Source organism: Panthera tigris, chromosome D3, assembly GCF_018350195.1.
Source record: "Panthera tigris isolate Pti1 chromosome D3, P.tigris_Pti1_mat1.1, whole genome shotgun sequence".
NCBI lineage: Eukaryota > Metazoa > Chordata > Mammalia > Carnivora > Felidae > Panthera > Panthera tigris.
Window position 1 is genome coordinate 15,202,927 of NC_056671.1, and position 22,609 is coordinate 15,225,535.

General features: G+C 44.6%; 1 protein-coding gene across 1 annotated transcript in view; it reads left to right on the plus strand.

The window, feature by feature from the left end:
• The first annotated feature begins 11,853 nt into the window (after positions 1 to 11,853).
• Positions 11,854 to 22,609, plus strand: part of SRRM4 (serine/arginine repetitive matrix 4) — a 148,913-nt gene continuing 138,157 nt past the window's right edge. The window contains exon 1 of the mRNA XM_042962040.1: positions 11,854 to 11,984. Within this exon, the coding sequence (XP_042817974.1) occupies positions 11,854 to 11,984 (131 nt within the window). The remainder of the gene's footprint in view (positions 11,985 to 22,609) is intronic.

Sequence of the window (22,609 nt, forward strand, 5' to 3'; positions counted from 1 at the left end):
ATATCACACCACAGAGTCACGGCCAGTTGACTTGTCTGTCCCCCACCCCGGATTGTGAGCCTATCGAAGGCAGAGATTTTCTTCTTATTGAAACCTCAGCATTTGGTACAATCTCTGGCATGTAGTCTGTGCCCAATAAATTTTATAAGTGTGTTATAATAATTAAAAGGGTCATGTGACGGGAATCACTTTTCTAAGAGTCAGCCATACTCTCCGTGGTTTGGGGCCAGAGCCACATTAAATGGTCCATTTAATATTAATTCTGGCTTCCTTCAGCTCATGTAGAAACCCACAGAACTGTCTTTCAGGTCTTCCTTCCTTATTTCTTCCTTCTCCCTTCCTTATTTCTAAGTTTCTGAAAGCAGGGAGTCTGGCTTTTGTTTCTGAGTTTCCCCACCTCCCCACGTCTCAGGAGACCTGGCCACCCCCAAAATCATCTGGCATGGGTCTAGTCAGCACCATGTTCTTTGTGTTCAGTGAACACAGGTTCTAAAGATTGTTCAGGGCCTCTGACTCAGCAAGACTCGTGAGTGGAATGGTTAAGAGCAGTCCCACCACTCAGCCAGAAAGCACATTTATAGCCACATTAGACATTTCATATTGAAGTACTTTTACTCAGCTCAGTAAATGACTGCTCCTCTGATCCCTCTCCAGGGCCCACTGTCTGCACTGTCCTGGCCACCAGAGCCATATCCTTGGTACCCAGACTGCCCTATACCTAACATCTATCTGATCAGTCAGCTCCATGCTGTGCCAGTTAAGTATATTGAATATCACCCCTGGTTAAGAGCATGGGCTTTGGGATTGGAAAAACCTAGATCTAAATCCCAGCCCTTGTACTAACCATCACCTGTGTTTCTTTTCAAGCCTCACTTTCTTCATACCCAAAAGGTGGATTACAATAATAGTTTCCCTCTTGGATTGTTATAAGGAGGGAACGAGATGATGTGTTAATTAATTGATTGGTTTATTAATTAATGCTTAATCCAAAGTGAGGCAGATAGTAATTGCTCAACAAATGCCAACTTCTGCTATTATTAAAATTGTGGTTATGAATAGTCTAAGCAGAGAAAAACATAAAGAGACTATAGAATGTCACTTCTGAGGGGGGGGGTGCTGATTGGTGCTCAAGCCTCAGAGCTGCTACAGAGGTCAGGTGGGAAATATATACGCATGAAGAAGCTGGATGAGATGCAATTAGGAGTGGTGGGGTCTGTGGCAAAAAGGAGAGCATCTGCCTTTGACCTGTCATCACTCAAATTTCCTATTTTCACGTATTTTGCAGAAATCCATCTGTAGGATAGAACACATCTGTAGGCCATATTTATTCTGTGAGCTGCCAGTTTGAGATCTCCAGGAGCCCAACCCCTAAATTTCACAGATGGGGAAGCTGAGGCCAGAGTTAGGTGTAAGAGTTGCTCAAGTTCAGTGAGGACAGGAGTCTTGGCCCTTCAAGCCCTCTATGCATTGCCCAACCTCACATAAAGATCCCTTGAAGGATATGGATGGGGCTGGGAGTGATAAGCTGTGATTCAAATTCCCAAATAATAAACCTAGTGAATTCTCCATAAAGTCTAGTTGGGAGGGAGTTCTTAAACAATAGCATTTATCACTTTTCTAAAAACAAAATTCTAAGACACATGTATTTAATCAGCTTCCTTTCCAGAGAAAAATGGCACCCTAGCCATTCTGGCTATATACTCTCAGACAAGTGCCTTCACTTCTACAGAGCCTGCTTCAGAGTGTCACTGCAAGAGGTAAATGCTCTTAAAGCGCTTGTCCAGAGAGAAGAGATTAAATACACCAGAAGTTATTCTGGGCTTTGGGGTTGTCAGGAGCTTGTGTAGAATCCAGCTTGCCTATAAGGCAAACTAAGTTTCCAGGAGGAAAATGATGCATTAACAACCGTGGTCACATCACTACACTGACTATCGATTTGTTTGGTAATTATTTCTGCAACATCCAATCCAGGGGCAAAGTGGGAGGAAGGGTGCTGCTGCAGAGAGGTATCCCCAAAGCCCCTGGCTGCAGAAGATGCCTGACTCTGGCTCAGCCTCCACATCTGCAGTGTATAGGGGCGTATGAACAGACTTTGCTTTTCTCTTTCTTGTTCTTTTCTTTTTTTTTTTCTCTCCAAACCAAAGGTCAGTTGCCTTTGTCTTCTGCTTCAAAACATTGCAAGAGAGAATTCTGTATTCCTTTCAGTAGAAAAGAAGTAGCAGACAAGACAAAGTGAGCCACATTCAGAAGTTGCAGCCTATCTTTAAAAGCAGAAGGCACTGAGGCAATGTAACACCACATACACACACACACACACACACACGTGCACGCACGGACACGCACACGTGCGCACACACACACAATAAGGTGAGCCGTGGCAGATGGAAGGCTGCTTTTAGATGCAAAACTGGATTCTCTCAGCCAAGTTCTCTTTCCAGCTTCCTGGTAGAAGAACATGGATTTGTATGTGCACACACAAATCTAAATAAGACATCAGCTTAGTGTAGCAGATGTGATGCCCAGTGTGTACATGACAAATACGCGTTACTTGTAAATCAAGGAGCTATGCTCTACACCTCTGCACGAAAGGCTGTTGCATCAGGGGCGCTTGGGTGGCCCCATGGGTTAAGCATCCAACTCTTGATTTTGGCTCAGGTCATGATTTTGCGGTTTGTGGGCTTGAGCCCCGCATTGGGTTCTGTGCTGAGAGTGCAGAGCCTGCTTTGGATCCTCTCTGTCCCTCCCCTGCTTGCCCTCTCTCTCTTACAAAATAAATACACTTAATGAAAAAAAAGGCTGTTGAACCAGACGCTAGCAGTGCCTCTTCCCAGGCCAGGAAAAGGTAGTGTCAGGCTTTTCCACAGAGAAATAATCCAGTGTGCCCTGAACATTAGTTGTGTAAATACAACTTCAGAATTTCTGTAGCATTTTGTCTCACCTGTGCTCTTATGATTTGCACTGTTAAAAAATGAAATAATTCTGAATGAGAAATATTATTTTAAGTGGAAGGATAAAGCATAAAAGCTTTTAAAATTATATATGGAGGGGCGCCTGGGTGGCTCAGTTGGTTGAGCGGCCGACTTCAGCTCAGGTCATGATCTCGCGGTCTGTGAGTTCGAGCCCCACGTCGGGCTCCTTGCTGACAGCTCAGAGCCTGGAGCCTGTTTCAGATTCTGTGTCTCCCTCTCTCTGACCCTCCCCCGTTCATGCTCTGTCTCTCTCTGTCTCAAAAATAAATAAATGTTAAAAAAAAATTATATATGGAAGGGGAAAATGGGGGTAGGTAGATAGGGTGTCTAGACTTGTCCCACTATACCTTTTTGGCATTTTTGACTCTAGAAACATGTAAATATTTGACATAATTTTTAAAAAGTTGTATTAAAATATAATCCCTAAAAATCCAAAGTAAAAGTAAATAAATAAAACTTAATGTGATTCTATTCCAATTGACTTAATACATAGTAAGTTGACAGGTTAAAAAACTCTTAAACTGGGTCACCTGGGTTGCTCGGTCAGTTAAGTATCCAGCTCTTGATTTCCACTCAGGTCATGATCTTGTGGTCATAAGACTGACTCCTGCATCAGGTTCCATGCTAAGCATGGAGCCTGCTTGAGATTTTTTCTCTCCCTCTCTCTCTCTCTCTCTCTCTCTCTTTTTGCCTTTCCCCTGCTTGCACACACACACACACACACACACACACACTCTCTCTCTCTCTCTCTCTCTCTCAAAATAAATAAATAAACTTTAAAAAAATCTTAAACTGATTTTAGTAATCATATTATAGGTGGCAATGTAAGTCTGAGTGTTCCAAAATAGGCATGTGTGGTATTTGGGGAGAAAGGAAATGAGTAATTATGTTGGTGTTGCTAAACTTGGATTTCTGGCATGTCAACAAGGAAATACAAATGTAAGATTTATGATTTATAAGAAAAACCTTCAGCTCTTATTTGAGCTAGACATGTCAGTAGAAACTTGATATATTTTTTGTCTAAAAATAAAACTTCCTAGGTCTCTACACTAAAAAGTCCTAGAAACAATGACTGACTAACTCTGTCAGGATGAATAACCCTGGAGCCCACTAAAAGGAACCAGTTCTGTTTGGAGAAATGGCTGATTCCTGATCTGGGCAGTTGAGTTTGAGACATCTTGATATATCAGAAAGCAACAGAGGGCCAAAGGCTTCTAGGGTCATATCAAAGGACTCAGAACCCAATTGAATACTCTCCTGACTAAAGGTGGGACAATTATAGCATTATTGAGAATACTAATAGAAATTAATTGAAACATATTAAGTATATTTAAATCTGTAAGTTCATCCTAAGGGAAAAAAATAACACTCAATAATACCTTAATGAGGTTGGTTAGTACACCAACCCATTATTTTTTTAACTAGTAAATAAAGGGAAAGGATCAAGTATTTATTCTGCCTTTTCTATACAAGGATGCCCTGAGTTGCCCAGATAGTTGATGAGAGGATACTTCTCTATAGAAGTATTATAGCTAATACATGAAAATTAAGTGATAGAACACCACCACCATTTTGCAACTTCTAATAGGTTAATAAATTAGGCAAAGATTTCAATGTCAGTTAGCATGACAAGAAAAGAGAAAAAAATCACACATTATTAACTGGGTGGAATTCTTTTGAACATAAATCTGATTAAATTTCTAGGTCCTACCATCACTTAACAGGGAATAGAGGGCACAGAGAAACGTTATCAGCTACAGGTATGCAATCAGAAACATACAGATTATGGGAAAGTTTGCTAGACAAACAACCAAGTTTCTTATCAAAAATAAAGAAAAAAAGAAAAATGGAATGTATATATGTGGGAGGTGGGGGATGGGTTTACAGATTAAAGGATACTTAAGGAGGCTGAATCAACCAAGCAAATTAATGGGCCTTATTTGAATCTCAGTTCAAACAAATAAATAAACAAACACTGAAAGACAATTGCAGGAAAAATGGACATTAATGAGGAAATTAAGGAGCTATTGTTAATTTTGTCTGATAAGATGATATTACAGTTACACTAAAAAAAAAAAAAGCAGTTTCTATCTTTTAGAGATACAGCCTGTAGTATTTCCAACTGGAATAACACAGCGTCTTGGATTTGCTTCAAAATAATTTAGAAGTATAGAAAGTGGGTTAGAGTAAAAAAAATCAACTATGGGGCGCCTGGGTTGCTCAGTCGTTTGAGCATCCGACTTCTGCTCAGGTCATGATCTCACAGTTCGTGAGTTCGAGCCCCGCGTCGGGCTCTGTGCTGACGGCTCAGAGCCTGGAGCCTGCTTTGGATTCTGTGTCTCCCTCTCTCTCTGCCCCTCCCCTGCTCGCACTGCTATCTCTCTCTCAAAAATAAATAAAACGTTAAAAAAAAACAAGTATGTATCAATAGTTGTTGAAATTAGAAGTGGATACAGGGGATCATCATGCTAGTTCCTTTACTTTTCTATCTGTTTGAAAATTATCTGTAGTAAAAGGTTTTTTGAAAAGTGAGTCACCTCTTTACCTAACAAGTTTATTTAAGAGGACATTTTAGGAAATGAAAAACCAGAAAAAAAAAAGAAATGAAAAACCAGTATCACATGCCCATAGTGGAAGATAACTATAAAAATAAATTCAACGAAAACAAAACTATGTTATTAAATTTTAGTTGTCCAAGCTTCTGAATCTGAAGTCAGTTTTTCATTGTTGAAAAGTAGGTACTAATAGATGTGTTCAAGACATTTCAAGGTATGGAGATTTACCTATAATGGTTAGGAAGAAAATTGATAAAAAGGAATATTTTCTCACCACATATGACCACACACTCCAATGGTAGTTAAAGCTCCCATCTGCCTTGGTACCACCTAAAATTTTCTCAGGGAGTACCACCAGGGTTCCAAGGAATATCACTTTGAGAAATAATGGCGTAATTATCATTGGCTTTTGAAACTGGGCTGAATAATTGCATAGAACACACTCTTCCATCACTATTTTCTCTGGTCTTTCAGCCTCTTCCTTGAGTATATGCAACTCTTTTTCAATGGGAGGTCATTGCACATACCAAATCTTCTTACCACCCTGAGACTCAGTTTCCAAATCTGCAAAATTCAGATAATGGTAGTTCGTTGCGAAGATTAAATGGTGATTATAACATCCAACATAGTAACATATATATGATAAGTGCAGCTATTATTATTATTATCTGAGACAGCAATGAATGTGTTTGTCTTATAGACTTTTGGGAACTATCTGTGTTAGTCTAGTGGCATTGGAAGCAGTGTATATCTATGTACTAGAAATGTACAATCGACAGCAAAGGTGGGATTCAGATTAGCCATAAGGTGAAACTTTCCAGCAGTGAGGATTAGTAAATCCTGAGTAGTGCAATCATTCTTTCCTCCCCAAAAGTCTATGTGAAGAAGTACAGAATCTTATAATTCGCATAGTTTAGAACAAAGTTTAAAGGCACAAGGACAGATGAATTGGTCTCATTATCATATTTCCTATTATCTCAGAAATTATTTGAATCATTCATTGTTCATTGGACATCTGGAAATGGGAACAGACTGTCAAGTACCCTGATGTCCCTTGATGCTGGTGGATAATGGTTAATTTCATTATACTCAGAGAAGTCATGGGCACAGAGAGAATAAGGGTTTTACCTAAGGTAACACAGTAACATTAGTGAAGTGGGGTGCAAACTGCTTCAGAATGAGGGGTAGCTATTTTTCTGAGCTGCAGATGCTGCCCTTCTTGAATCACTAAGAGGAAAGATACATAAAAATATCTTAAGCTCATGTCCTAAAGTGCCTGGATTTGCAAATCATGGAATCACTTCTCCCTGTTTTCCCCTTTCTCTAATGAAAGCACAATACCAAAAGGCAAAGAAGCACCTTTTAGACATGGATGGCAAGTTGATTTTATCTGGAAGGCCAACTTTGGCCAATTAGTGGTAACTTTTTTTTAGTTTTTTTTTACATTTATTTATTTTTGAGAAACGGTGAGACAAAATGTGAGCAGGGGAGGGGCAGAGAGAGAAGGAGACACAGAATCTGAAGCAGACTCCAGGCTCTGAGCAAGCAGTCAGCACAGAGCCTGATGCGGGGTTCGAACCCACGAACTGTGAGATCATGACCTGAGCGGAAGTTGGACGCTCAACCGACTGAGCCACCCAGGCGCCCCAAGTGGTAACTCTTCTTTTTTTTTTTCAATTTTAGCTGAATTTTTATTCCATTTTATGGATATACTACAATTTATGTTAATCCTTTCTTTTTTTTTTTCAATATATGAAATTTATTGTCAAATTGGTTTCCATACAACACCCGGTACTCATCCCAAAAGGTGCCCTCCTGTAACTCTTCAAAGAATGTGTTGAGAAGGATTCTGAGGTCTTGTCACAGAAAGAGTGCTGTGATGGACTGACTGGTAGACTGCTGGTTGGTGTCTGCCCCAGCCCACCACAGAGGATAGGCAGCAATTGTGCACATATTTGTTTTCACTAACCAGCATATCGACAGGTCTCAATTTATGAGGTGGACTGCTTGTACCTGGGAAAACAAAGCAATTCACTGAGGGAATGAGAACAAGATGGTTATTTTTTTTTATTTGTTAATGTTTATTTTTTTGAGAAAGAGACAGGGACAGAGACAGAGTGTGAGCAGGAGGTGAGGGCAGAGGCAGAGAAAGAGAGGGGACACAGAATCCGAAGCAGGCTCCAGGCTCTGAGCTGTCAGCACAGACCCCGATGTGGGGCTCAAACTCACAGACCAGGAGATTATGACCTGAGCCGAAGTCAGACACTTAACAGACTCAGCCACCCAGGTGCCCCTAAGATGGTTATATTTTGATAAACTGATAGAAGAACTGGAGTTTATGCCATATTAGAGAAGCCACACCTACAGTCTAAGTCGCATGTGGCACAGTCGCTGCCTATCTCTGTGCTCTGCTGGTGGCTGAGATCACTAATCCATCATAGTACTCTTTCTGGGACAGGACTTCAGAATCTTTTTTTTTGTTTTTAATTTACATCCAAATTAGCATATAGTGCAACAATGATTTCAGGAGTAGATTCCTTAGTGCCTTTTACCCATTTAGCCCATCCCCCCTCCCACAACCCCTCCAGTAACCCTCTGTTTGTTCTCCATATTTATGAGCCTCTTCTGTTTTGTCCCCCTCCCTGTTTTTATATTATTTTTGTTTCCCTTCCCTTATGTTCATCTGTTTTGTCTCTTAAAGTCCTCATATGAGTGAAGTCATGATTTTTGTCTTTCTCTAATTTCACTGAGAATAATACCCTCTAGTTCCATCCATGTATTGCAAAGGGCAAGATTTCATTCTTTTTGATTGCCGAGTAATACTCCATTGTGTATATATACCACATCTTCTTTATCCATTCATCCATCGATGGACATTTTGGCTGTTTCCATACTTTGGCTATTGTTGAAAGTGCTGCTATAAACATGGGGGTGCATGTGTCCCTTCGAAACAGCACACCTGTATCCCGTGGATAAATGCCTAGTAGTGCGATTGCTGGGTCGTAGGGTAGTTCTATTTTTAGTTTTTTGAGGAACCTCCATACTGTTTTCCAGAGTAGCTGCACCAGCCTGCATTTCCAAGGACTTCAGAATCTTTCTTAACACATTCTTTAGATAGCCACTACAAGTCGGTTGGTGTTGGCTTTCCGGACTTGGTAAGGTGGAAGGAGGACAAATGTTAGGCAAGGAGGCCCCAGAATGTGAGTTAGACTGTGTACCCCTTCAGGGAAGGCACCATGTCTTGTTTACCATTGAACCCTCCATGCCCAGGATTATACCTAACCAATGTAGGTATTGATGAATGATTATCAAGCCAAAAATGGGCTGACTTACGATGCTAACAGGTAATGATTCCAGCAGCAGCAGCAACAATACTTCCCATTTAATGGGTATTTGCTAGGAACCAGACACTGTGCTACATCCTTTACAGGTAATATTTCACCTAATCCTCACAAAAACCATCGAAATATGGGTTAATATCTCCATTTTGCAGATGGAGAAGCTCTGGCAGAGATTTGTAACTAGCCCAACGCCATCCAGCAAAACTGTGAGAGAGCCAAACTTCATACCCTAGTTCTGTCTGACTCTAGAGGCTGTGCTCTTAACAATGCAAATAATAACTTCCTTTGTAGTAAACTATGTTCCAAATGCTGTTCCATACCCTGCACGTGCATTAGGTCCTTTAATCCTTACATTTAAACACATGATAGTTATACTCTATGGAACCTTCATTTTACTGATGAGAAAATTTAAGCACAGACATGTGAAGTCACTTCTCCGTGATCATGTAGGTAGGAAAGGGCCAAGCTGGAATTTGAACCCAAGCAGCCTGGCTTTCAGGCCCTGAATTTATCTACCCAAGACTCTCAATTTAGAAGCCTCACCACCATGGGTTATCTGATTGTTTTGGAATGCCTTGGTATCCCAAGGACCCCCAAGCAAAAACAGAAGCTATTTTTCGCAGACATCCTTTGATTCCGACAGAGTCACTGTGGGTAAGTCACTTGACCATCCTACACCTCAACTTTTTCACCTTTAAAAGAGAGTAAAAGCAGCTTTCCTTCCCACCTCCTGCTACAGTTCCAGGGTCAAAAGAGGCAATGTTATGCAAATGGCACTTTGTCAGCATTCTGGGAACTTAGAACTGGAACGGGCTGAGAGATGTTGATTGATCTTGTGGGGGTAGGATCCCAGCTACATCTCCCCTGCAAGTGATTCAGTTCAGACCCCAAATGTCATGACTAAAGATGGTTTTAAATATCCCAGGCTACTTAAGGGGCCAGCCCTCAGTGGCATTTAAAATGACAGTCAACTTCAGGGTGGGCAGTTGGGCCTGAAAGTAATAGCAGAATGGGGTTGGGCTGGAGGGAGGGCAGGAGACCTACTCTCCACTTTCCTCCACCTCCAAGCTCCCCAGCCGGAACCCCACCTCCTGGCTGCCGCAACCCACTTCAAGAAGCCGGCAAATGCATAGCTAGTTGTCGACCAGAAGGGGTCGCTGGAGAGCGAGCAGCGCTCTCAGTCTCCCTCATAAGCGGGCTCACAAATCTCCAAATACACACATATCCAAAGCTATATACGTTTCTGAAGCCATACTCGGTTTCTCCAGGGTTCTTTCTTCCTTCTTCTCTCCCATATTATTCTCTTTGCCTTCCTTCTCCCCTTTCTCTCCCATTCCCCACCTGTTCCTTTCAAAGAATTTCTGAAGTTCACATGGGTGTCCGGGTCTCTTGGTTCCTGTCCTTACCAGCATCAGCAAGAAGCATGGGTTTATCCTGGCTGTGATTCAGACTTGGTGCCAGGCGCTTGGAGACCTTTAGGACTTGGCAAGGCTTCCTTCCAGGAATTTGCAACCTGGGTAGGGGAGTAGTAACTCTGCTGAAATTAAAGGGCTCCAAGGGAGAGATGCACTGAGGGGTCCTGCTACTGTCTCTTTTTCTTAATGAAAACCCTGGAGGTGACACTAGGGAAATTTTGGCCATACCCTCTCCTCTAAGGGTTTATTTGTGATTCTAGACTCTTACTTTCTGGGATTAGTGTTGAATTGGGATGGGGTAGAAGATGGGGAGAGAGATCTAAAAGTAACTCCCCCTGTAATCCTGATTTCCCCCTCAAATCCCTCTCCCTACCCGCTTTACTTTTCCCAAAGGGACTCCTCTCCTGAGACAAGCTATTTTAATTTCTTAGCATTTCTTAACCACTTTTCAGTGGTTACAGCTGAATTCCCCAGGAGTGGATGGGATGGGGTGGGGTGGGGTGGGGACACTTTTTCCTTTGGACGGGTTTGGCAAAGGAGACATTGGGCTGGCTGGCTGTGAGGCACAAAAGAAATCTTCCTTACAGCGCCACATGCACAGATGTATCGCTGCGCCCCTCTGCGGGCGGGGACCCGGCTTGGCAGATGGCGAGAAGCCGAACTGGGTAGGGATTGTCCATCAAATGGCACTTTCTGGGTGGCGGGGATCTCGCGGCGTCCAGGCGCAAAGAGGAATACAAGGGACCCCCTTTGCTGGCCTAGGCAGTGCCTCCCAGAAGTGAGGGGGTCATGTTGGTTTGGGCGGATAGGTTAAGTTTTTTTTTTTACTTCCCTCTTCAATAAAAGATCCGCTACAAGACTTGCGAAGGGGCTGAGAAGGGAGGTGGCCGGGCCCAGAGGGCACCTGCTATGGTTGGCGAGGAGAGCAGGCTGGGAAGCAAGATCTCCTGTACGGTTCAGTTCGGGGGTGCCGGGATTGCTTCTCTGAGGGGTCAGCGCTGCAACTCTGTCGCCTCGGGGCAGCGGTGACAGGCACACGCCCCGCCCTTTCTCCTCCCAAGACCTGCGGGCTTTTGTTATGCAGATGGCGGCAGGAGGCTGTGCCGGAGGAGGAGGGGGTTGGTGGGGAGGAGGAGAGACGGAGAGGGGGGAGGAAAGTACAGCTCGCGCGACCAGCCTCCTCTTCCAACGTCACATTGTGCGAGAGACAAAACCCGGGCGCGCCTGAGCTCACACGCGCACGCACACACAGACGACCCTGTCGCCTCTTCTCTCCTGGCGCTGCCGAGAAAGCCAGCCCTGCCTTCCCTTCCTGGGGCGCGGAGGCTCAGCAAGCTCAGAGCTCAGCCCAGAGACAACACAGAAGGCGAAGAAAGACGGTGGATAAGCCTTCTTTCTCCCCTGCCTGCCCGGGCTGAGGCGCCCCATCCCCCGCCCTGAACCCCGATCTCTCCCACCCCACCCCTCTCGCTTTCACGCGAACTGAGCCCGGAGCCCGGTGTGCCCCCGTTTGGAATCCACGTTTCAGCACTTCGGACAGCGCCCGGGCGCCCCGGGCCCCTTTGGGTTGGCTATGGCGAGCGTTCAGCAAGGCGAGAAGCAGCTTTTTGAGAAGTTCTGGCGAGGAACCTTTAAAGCTGTGGCCACCCCGCGTCCCGAGAGCATCATTGTCGCCAGTATCACGGCCCGCAAGCCGCTGCCAAGGTAATGACCTCCTTCTTAAGAGGAAAGAGACCCTGATGGTCCTTCCTTCTGGCCTGTGTGCCCCAGAGCCCTGAAGGGTGGATGCAGGCGGCTGGGCCAGGGCGCCTGTCTTTTCCCGTCACTACTCGGTATCTCCCGCTGGAACATGGGAACTAATTGCCTGTGTGAGGTGGCGGCTGGTGAGAAGGGACAGGGAGTCTTCAGGGGGAGCAACACTCAATGGTCTGCTGACCTGGCAACTGCTATTTGAGAGATTTTGCTTTCTTAGGGTGGGCAGTGTAGGTGAGATAGGACTTAACTAAGAAACTTTTCTTGGTATCAGAGCCCAGAGGATGGGGGGAGGGGGCGGGCAAAGGAATGGTGGTTCAGGGTGGTCGGGGGTGTTTTACAAGAAGAGAAAAAGAGGGCTGAACGAGCTCTCAGCAGTGTTCAGAGGTAACGGCACATTTCTATACTCAGCTCAGAAACTAGCCAGCTCTGAACATTCGACAAAAGCCCATATGCTGTTCCCTCAAATACACCCTAAACAGCACCCTCCTCCACGCCTTTCTGGCTGCCACCGTTGCTGAATCCTCTCCTCTCCTGCTTCCAAAACCAGTACTCTGAGCTCTGGAGTCAGGGGGGAGACTTCCAGGATCATGAAGATGATCTTGGAAGAGTTTTATTTGGTTTTCAAAAAGGATCTGATTGCTTTGAACTCAACCCTTAGATGGTGAAAACAGTGTGATGGGAGGAATAAGGGAAGAAAAGAAAGGCAGAAAGAAGGAGAAGAGGTTGTGGGGTGAAATGGAGAGGAGGTGGGGAAGAACATTCCAAGACAGAGAAAACCCAATCCTTTTCATAAAGCATCCAGTTTAGAGGAGTTTGAGAATGAAAGGAAGACTGTGCCCTCTGTCAGGGAAAATCAAGGCAGTAGGAAAACTCATCTTTTGCTGGTGTTGGATGAGTGGTTCAGTGGGAGAAAAAGAAAGAAGTGGACCAGGGGAGACCACTTGGAGGAGAGAGTAGACTGAAAACATGTCTGTGAGAGTGGTTCAGAGAGAATGCCTGTTCTGGCACCACTGGATCTGAACTTTCCAGTGGGTGTGGGGTGGATGACAGGGAATCATATCTAAAGAAGCAAACTCAGACTGGAGAACTTTTCACAGTCTGATAGGAACCTAGCTCATACAGGTCTTTAGAAAAATGGGTACCTCATGTTGGGAATGGGTGGACCAGAGTCCGGATGTGGCCAGTATTTGTGGATTGGGGAGGGCGGGGGGACACCTTGTGACACAGTCTGGAGAAAAGGAATCATAGCAGCAAATGCCATCAAAAACTGGTGTTTCTCTGCTTGAAGAAAGGTTCTTTGTAGAGAGTTTTGACGTCAGCAGGTTTATCTTCCTGGGTTTCAGCCATCCATTCCACCTTTGGAGTGAACCTATGTTGGCAAGTCCATTGCTGTGTTAGCCAAAGAATATGCCCTTGTAGAAGAAACTAAAGACAATTTCATTGAAAACTACAAGTGTGACATTTGGTCCGGAGTCTTCCATATATTTAAGGGATACAGGAAGAGGAGAGGAGATTCCTGGTGGTATTTTAATACAGAAACTACCTAAGTCCACCTGACCTGGCACGTTCACCCTTTCCCTGTCTGTCTGTGACACTGTCATGCCCCTTTCTTAGTCATATTCTCAATCATATGAATTGCCCAAAGTCTCCAAACCCTCATGCTTTCTGTAGCAAATCTTAATATCATGCATCTGATACTCTTATAATAGCCATCCCTCCTCCCCCAGGTATCATTTCTCTCTAGGTATCATTTAATGTCCTGGGTCTCCTTTCCCCTGGAAACCACCCCTGGAGTGAAAGTCTGAGTCATAAGCCCCTAATTTATGTCATGCTGGGAAGGATCCCCTTCAATACTTCTGTAACAGGTGTGGCCTCTCTGTAGGATAGATTTGTTTTATAGCTGTTACTACTGGTTTGGGGTGGAAAGTGAGTAGGGAGCTTTTGTATCCAAGTCTTCATGGAAGGCTGGGTTTGAGTGGTCTTTTAACAGACTGTCTATAAAACCGGAATCATCCCCATTCTCATTGAAGCCAGCCACATCCAGTGTGGAGGTCAATTTCTACCTCCTTCCTAATGTTGCATGCTTACTTAACAGTGGAAGTACCATGTTTCCAAAGCTGAGTTCTCAGGAAGGAAAGAGACAGAGACACTGGCATAGCATCAGCTGAGTGCCAGTGGCTTCATCTAGAGGCAAGCTAAGGACTTGGTCTCATCAGAAATGTCTTTTAGTTCCATAAGTCAAGCCCAGCACATAGTTAGCAGATCTGTAGGGAGATGGAGGAAGGAAAACACCAGACAGTTCTGTTGGTTACACACTTAATATGTGTTTATAGATAAGGGTTACCCTTCATCTGAATGAACTTCCCCAGGATATTTTCAGTGTATCTCTGAGGATAATTTAGTACCAGGATAGAAGCTTACATTCAATTGGTTGATTTCATAGCGCTATGCATACATCATACAATCGCACTCCAAGCAAAACCTCTCCTTACCTCCCCTCTTCCACTCCCCCACCCTCCATGAGGCATACTTGATGAGGCAATAGCTTTATATGTATCAAATTGCAAGCAGATGTCTGACTCAAATGTCAGAACAGTATAGCAGAGTGGGAGGCAGTATATCATAGTGGTTAAGGGCTCAGACTTGAGTTTCAGACAAACCTGGATTCCTGTTCTGGCTCTCCCATTTAGCTGAGTGTCTTAGACAAGTTTCTTTACCTTGCTGAGTCTGTTTTGTCAGCTGGAAAATAGAAATAATAATAGTAGCCATCTCAGACATTGAGTTATGAGGATTGAGTCAGGTAAAACACTTCCCACAGTGTGTGGTACATAGTGATTGCTTAACAGACATTGCTTCTAAAACAAACAGTTCAGAGTTTATAATGGCCAAAGGAAATGAACATTTTCTTTCAGTATTGTGTTCTTCAGGTCTACCTGTTTCTCCCCCAAATAATGCTGGCAGTAAACATTATGGGATTTCAGCTTCTGACAGGCAATGCATTGAGATGGAATTAACACACAGGAGGTGGGTTGGGTGTGGTCCCATAATTCTGTTCCCTGAGGGAAGGTTAGCTGCTTTCTGAAATGACTTTTTTAGTTATCGGGTGGAGGGCTGCTGAAGAATCATCTAGATCCTGAATGGATTGGTATAACATCACACAGAGTATTCTTTTCATTTGTGTAGCAATGACCAGGTACTATTGTCAATCTAAAGAAGGCTCAAACTCCTTGAATATCACAGTTTGAACTCCTAGTTCCAATATAATTTATTATTCATATCAATAGTGAAAAGGTTTGCTGTGAGTGGTTATCCAATGGAAGACCTAACAGGGACTACCCCAGAGGAACCAGGACGTATGGTTGCCATAGTGAAGCCTCACCCTATACCAGCTGGAAGACAGTCAGCATGAATCAGTAAGACACTTGGAGAGTAAGAGACCCCTCTTTTGTCTCCACCAAAGAAGTATAGTCATTTTTCCTGACATTAGTTAATTCTCTTTGTTAATTATTTGGTCCAGAAAAGTTTGCACCCAAAAGTTTAGGCTCAAAGTGGAAAACTTAAGTGTTTGAGGCTAACTCCAACTGTAATAATCGTATCACCGAACTGTAGCTGAGGACTTAATGAATGAGTAAAAAACCCATTTGAAATTAGCGTATCAATTGTTTGTAGATGCAGGAGTGTTTGCAAAGGTCTAGAAAGGCGGCCCTCTTAAACAGCATAAGCAATTCTCTTTACAATTCTTTTGGCACGCTATTAATTTTCTTCGAAAATCCTTTCTATGCAGAATAGTCCAGAAGCAGACTTCAGCCCAGGTCTGTCTAAAGGATCATAAATTCCGAACTATTGGAGATTTTACTGCATAAAGGGAAAGATGGCCAAATTGTAAGGCAGGAAAAATGCCTTTGAACCGTTTAATTCCAGACTCCCCCTTTGTGCCAAGAGATCAGTTAGCACATTTGTGCTGACTCCGTCCTCGGGAGCAGAGTGAGGGGCAGCTGGGAGGTGATTTCCTGACAGTCTGTGGTTAAAAACCAAGGTACCAAGGGTTGTGGAGAATGCTTGCCCTGGCGATGAATGATCATTTTTCCCTGGAAAGGGAGTGTTATTGTTTGGTCGAACCTTTCTCCTTCTGAAAGGTGAAATTTGCTGAATGGTGTACAGGGGTCAGTGGGGGTGTGGGGGCGTATTATTTCTGACACGGCTGTTTTCACTTGGCAACTGTGCTGTCTTAGAGACTCGGGCTGCGGTAGATGCTGAATGAAAGTTGGACGCATTAATTGAATGAGTCCACACGGTCCAAATCCGTATCAGATTCGCTCTCTCCCAGCCCACCCCCACTCCTGATGGGCTGGGGATTCTGATCAATGCAGCCTAAGAGACACACACTCTGCAGATAGATTTGACTCTGACTAGTGTCAGAAGGAAGCTCTCTGGATATAGATGTCTGGCTGGCTGAGTGAGTAGACACGTCGGCTGGTGTGGGTACAGAAGGTTGGACTAAATACCACCTGGAAGTGTTTTCCAGGCCTGTGTGAACCTCTGTTAACTCCATCCCCACTCCAGGCCACCAGAAAAAAAAAAAAAAAAGAAGGGGGAACACCCCTAAAAACCTAACTCCTCTGGTAAGGAAAGAAGCCTGGGTCACGCGCCTTCCCACACTGTGAGCACCTCCAGCATGCCGCAGGGGCACAATAAATTTTTAAAAATATCCTTTCTTCCAGAGTGGCTGGATTTACCTTCCTGTGAGGTGGAAAGGCTTTCAGGGGCTTAACAAAACCAGAGTTTCTCAATTGCTCGTTACCAAGACTTATCTGAGATGTGACAGAACACCTCTGAAGGGGAGAATGTGGAACAGTTAAGAATTTGGGCTCTGAAGGGGCGCCTGGGTGGCTCAGTCAGTTAAGCATCCAACTTCAGCTCAGGTCATGATCTTACGGTTTGTGAGTTCGAACCCCGCATAGAGCTCTGTGCTGACAGCTCAGAGCCTGGAGCCTGCTCTGGATCCTGTGTCTCCCTCTCTTCTCTGCCCCTCCTCCACTCTCTCTCTCTCTCTCTCTCTTTCTCTCTCTCTCATAAATAAACACTGAGAAACAAAAAAGAATTTGGGCTCTGAAGTCAGATCTGCTCAGGCTGAAATCCTGCTGTGCAATTCGTACCTTTGGAATCTGCTAATCACTTCAGCTCTCTATGCCTCAGTTTGCCCGGCTATGAAAGACTGATCTCATGGGGTCATAGTGAAGGGTGGATGAGATCATTTATATAAAGCACATGACACAGTGCCTGGCCAAGACCTCCATTTAACGTGCTCTTGTTACCAAGACATGAGTTACCTAATGAGATGTCGGGAGAGAGTGCTAAGCCCCTCACCACCTGAGCTGGGTGGGCTGCTTGGTGGTGATGGTTGGGATTCCTTGGCCTTACCACTTGACCATCCCAGTGCTCTGTATAAGTTTTTGATGTGGTTTTAGGATTCCCTAAAGAGCCACTGGAGATGTGTAGAGCTGTTTTTAAAACATCTGACAAACTCCAATGGCAAACTAACCAAAACACATGTTTCCTTTTACTATTTTCACACACTTAATAGCTCCATGACTTTTGGCCAGACCTTGACCTTCTCAATCTTGGTTTCCTCATCCATAAAACGGGGCTAATATTAGCAGCCCCCTCCAATAGCTGTTGAGAATATTGACTGGGCTAATTTATGGAAAGTGTTGTTTGGCACACAGTAAGGGCTCCATCAGTGTTAGCTCTTACCATTAGTAATGAATTGCAGTTTTTATTATTACTATGTGCCAGGCCCATCAAGGAGGAACAGATGAATGAAAGGCAGTCTCTCCCTTGGAGGGCCTCAGAGTTTAGCAGCAAAGGTGGGCACAGACACCAGTATATATGACATGAAGCAGATTGTCTTAAGTACTGTAATATAGGTAGCAATAAAGAAAAGGAGATGTGGAAAACCAGAGGAAGGAGGCACCCTCCTTGAGGCATGAAGTCTTTTGCTGGTAGTCACACAGTTAGCCTTTGTTGTCTGACCTGTGAAATGGGAATGATTCTTTTATATTGTCAATTTTACCTACAAATGCAACGAACATCAGAATGATTAAGGTATTTGTCGCTAGTAGAGTCTCAAAAAAGACCTTCTCCCCACCCCACCCCCCCCCCAGAAGAAAAAGCAATTTACACTTTCGGGAGGGGACATTATCTGTTGTGGGGGAGGGGGTCATAGTCAGTGCTATTAAAGGAGGATTGTGGAAAGGAACTGCCCTTATATAAAATTTCCAACTCCTCTGTCATTGGCTCAAGCATGCAGACTCTGGTGTGGGCCATTAGGATTCTTGTCCTTCATGGTCTAGCTCTGGCTGAAACAAAATCCAGTCTGCATTCCTTGAGCAGCCACCAATGGTGGGGGGATTGGAGTGAGCCCACACATGTTAAAGAGAAAATAACCCAGAGGGAATGAATCACCAAAGTGAAGAGGCCACATGTGGCTAAAAAATAAAGTTATGCTTCCATTAATTGGACACTTTTATTGAGCTCCTACTTGATATGGCCGTGAACAACACCAGTCCCTGCTGTCATGAGGGAGAAAGGTAATAAATGAAGAAACAAACAAACAAACAAATCATATAAGGTCAGGTTGCAATGAGTGCTATAAAGAAGAATAAAGCAGGGAATGGGACAGCAGGTGAGGATGGGGCTGCTTTGTTGGATGGAGTGGTCCAGGGACCTGGATGCAAGGAGGAAGCAAGCCATGAGGATAACTGAGGGGAAAGTGTTTGAGACAGAGGGAACACCAAGTGCAAAGGCCCTGAGGTGGAAGCATGCTTGGTGTATTTATTTATTTATTTTTTAATTTTTTTTAACGTTTATTTATTGTTGAGAGATAGAGAGAGACAGAGCATGAGCAGGGGAGAGGCTGAGAGAGACAGAGCATGAGCAGGGGAGGGGCTGAGAGAGACAGGAGACACAGAATGTGAAGCAGGCTTCAGGCCCCAAGCTGTCAGCACAGAGCCTGATGTGGGGCTTGAACTCACAAACTGTGAGATCATAACCTGAGCCGAAGTCGGACGCTCAACCGACTGAGCCACCCAGGTGCCCTGCTTGGTGTATTTAAAGATAGCAAGGAAGTCAGTGTGGCTAGAGCAGAGTGAGTGACGGGAAGACTAACAGGGATGACTCCCTAGATGCAGGCAGGAAACATATCGAGCAATTAACATTGTAAGCCAGTTAAGGACTTCCCAGACCCTCGGCTTCTAGACTGGGAGCGGGAAGAGGGTAACAGGGGTGTTCCTGCCCTCTCCCTCGGGGTCCTGGGTCTGATCTGCTTCTCTTGGCTCCTCTCACTGACTCGAATGCAGCCAGGATGACTTTGAATAGCAGTGTTAGAAGCTTAGCTGGGCCCCTGCATGTGTTATGGACAAGCATGAAATTTACAATCTCTCTGATTGTGATCAATCAGATTAGGAAATTGAAAAACACACTGTTTAGACTTCCAAATAGCAGTGGCAAATCTTGTTCCCATGACGGTGAGGGTTCAGTCTATCTCTCATATCCATGCGTGCAAATTTAGACTATCCCTCTCACCCAGCCGCCCCCCTTCACTGCACACCTTTGAAGCTACAGTCTGCTTACTCTCAGTCTCTCCCTCTCTCTCCCTCTCTCTCCCTCCGCCCCCCCCCCCATCTTCATTTGAGATTTTGCTGAGGGAGCTCCCATATGTCACAGCCTGTGTGCGGAGCTCCGTGAAATAAAACACAGAATTAAGATGTCATAGAGACAAAGCCAAACCAAATACAGGAACAATGCCGAACCCTAAAACAGTCATTAAGTAATTCACGTCTACATGTGTCTGTTCAAAACAAATATTAAGATCCTCTGGACGCAAATGTTTCTCATCAGGAGAATCCCCTCGTCGCCGGATTCCCTGGGCTTACATCCCGCTGACAGCTTCGCTGAGCAGAAACACCAGTGGATCACTGTTCTCTGGCTTCATTAAAAGTTGAGCTTATGCAAGTGAGGTGGAATTTTACAAGACAGTCACCACTCCTGCGGGAAGAGAGGTGCCATCTGGGCCTGAAGTGTGTATTCATGGTGTGTGTGTGTGCACACTCACTCATGGGAGAAAGTGTGTTTGGGGCTCCTTATGGCATTATGGGCCCAGCCCTGTGCTAAGCAAGCATGTTTGCTCGGTTAGCTAATTCTGTCTTCACAGTAACTCTGGGAGAGATGTATTTTTAAGACTGTCTTAGAGATGAGGAAACTGAGGCTCAGAGAGTGGCAGTGACCTGCTCAAGGATGAATGGCTGGTAAGAGTCAGAACTGGGATAAGAACCCAGAGCTCTCGATAGATGTGTGTGTAGTCCAGTACACTTTGCAGAGGAGGAAAAACAGGCCAGGGAGGCAGTGAAGGCGTGTCTTGTTCAAGGTCATACAGTTTGTTAAGAGGTGAACCTAGGATCTGAACTCAGGTCTGCCTGATTACAACTACATTCTTCTCTACCTGCTGTACATCCTGTCACTGTGGTTTGGCTTTTAAGGTTGTGGGTGTTTTTGTTTCATCTTGCTCATCTTGTTTTATGTCCCGTCGGCTTAGGCAATAGCTACTATTACAATCCCAACTCATGCCACTCTCTAGAACACTGCCTTTCCCTCCTTACCCATTCTCCACATCAAGCCAGAAGAACCTCTTTGAAAAGCAAGTCAGACCATATATACCCCCTCCACCCATCTAACGCCCTCATCACTGACCCTTGGTTTGCAGAATACAGAGCTGATCCCCTGCTAAGGCCTAAATATTCTCCATGGTCTAGCTTCTGCCCACCTCCCCAAGATTGTTTCTGAAATGCTTACCCTCATTCCTTCTGTTTGGCCATATCCCTCTCTTTTGAGTCATCCAAATTTCCCATGTCCTTTCTACCACAGGGCCTTTGCACATGATGCCAGGAAAGCCCCCCCTCTCCCCTGGTGGCTAATTTATATCTACCACACTTTCTGATCTCAGCTCAAATGCCATTTCCTCAGGGATTCCTTCCACAATGCTGTCTGAGTTACAGACTTTCTTATCATCCCAGTACCTCTCGTGATTCTCAACATGGCTGTAATTTTGAGATCATTGTTAAAGTGTACCTCTCCTAAGAGACTGAAAGCATCATGGGGACAGGGACTACGTCTATGTGCTCATTGGTGATCTCTCTCATCTGACACAAAGCAGGAGGCTAAGCAAGTGCTTGTTGAATGCATGAATTATAACACTTTCCCCTCATCAAGTCACTTTCACACCTAATAGTCAAGCATATGGAATTGCCAGTACTAAAAAACAGCAATATTAATTCCTTTGATTTGCAAGAGAAACATTGGAACTGCTGAGGACAGGACCACGCCTGTCTCTTTCCTGGCTGTATCTCAGCACCTAGGACAGTGGTCCACAGTTGAGGATCTTTGTTGAATGAACAAATAATGAGGACGTGCAGGAATAAACACATGGTACCGAAGGGGAAACCCAGAAACTTACAGAGGTATGGCATCAGAATTTAAAAAAAAAAAATTTATTTAACATTTATTTAGTTTTGAGAGACAGCGTGAGCGGGGGAGGGGCAGAGAGAGAGGGAGACACAGAATATGAAGCAGGCTCCAGGCTCTGAGCTGTCAGTGCAGAGCCCAACGCAGGGCTCAAACTCACAAACCATGAGATCATTACCTGAGTTGAAGCTGGCCGCATAACTCACTGAGCAACCCAGGAGCCCCCAACATCAGAATTTTAGAGCTAAAGAGACTTTCAAGATCATCCAATCTCCTCCATGAGGAGGTCTGAGGGCTATGTATTATACTATGTGTAATGTATTGGAACCACAGTGTGCATGTATTTCTTACTGAGACCGATGTAAGATCAAAAGATCTTTAGGAACAGGGTGCCTGGGTGGCTCAGTTCGTTAAGCATCTGACTCTGGTTTCAGCTCAGATCGTGATCTCACCATTTGTGGGTTGAAGCCCTGCATCCAGCTTTGTGCTGGCAGCACGGAGCTTGCTTGGGATTCTCTGTCTCCCTCTCTCTGTCCCTCTCTGCCCCTCCCCCACTGGCACTGTCTCCTGTCACTCTCAAAATAAATAAATAAACTTTTTTTTAAGTGCTTAAAAAAAGGTCTTTAGGACTCACTGCTCTAATTCAGATCTTCATTTTGCAGATGGGGGACTGAGACCCACAAAGGGAGAAGGATTTGCCCAAGTTTCATAGCCTGAGTCAGCCTGGGTGAGCTCTGGGTTCAGTGAAGTGGTGTTTGCCCAATGTCGTGTTTGTGTTTGAACTTCCCTGCTGTGATCAGGTGACCAGACACTGCTCTCTCTTGCCACCCTATCCCCTACTGTGAGATAAGGCACCCTGCCCTATAAAGACCTCCTGTGGCATATGCTGCCTGAAGCCTGGTCTGGGAATCCTGATGAGATGTCCATCTGTACCCATCCTGTGCCTAACAGAGCAGGTGAGCAGCTCTGGCTGTTTCTGGGATCATTTTTCAGAGCTTCCAGCTGATAAGGAGGATTTTGTTTGGCCAGCTTCCCTTGCACAGCCAGGTGGCAGG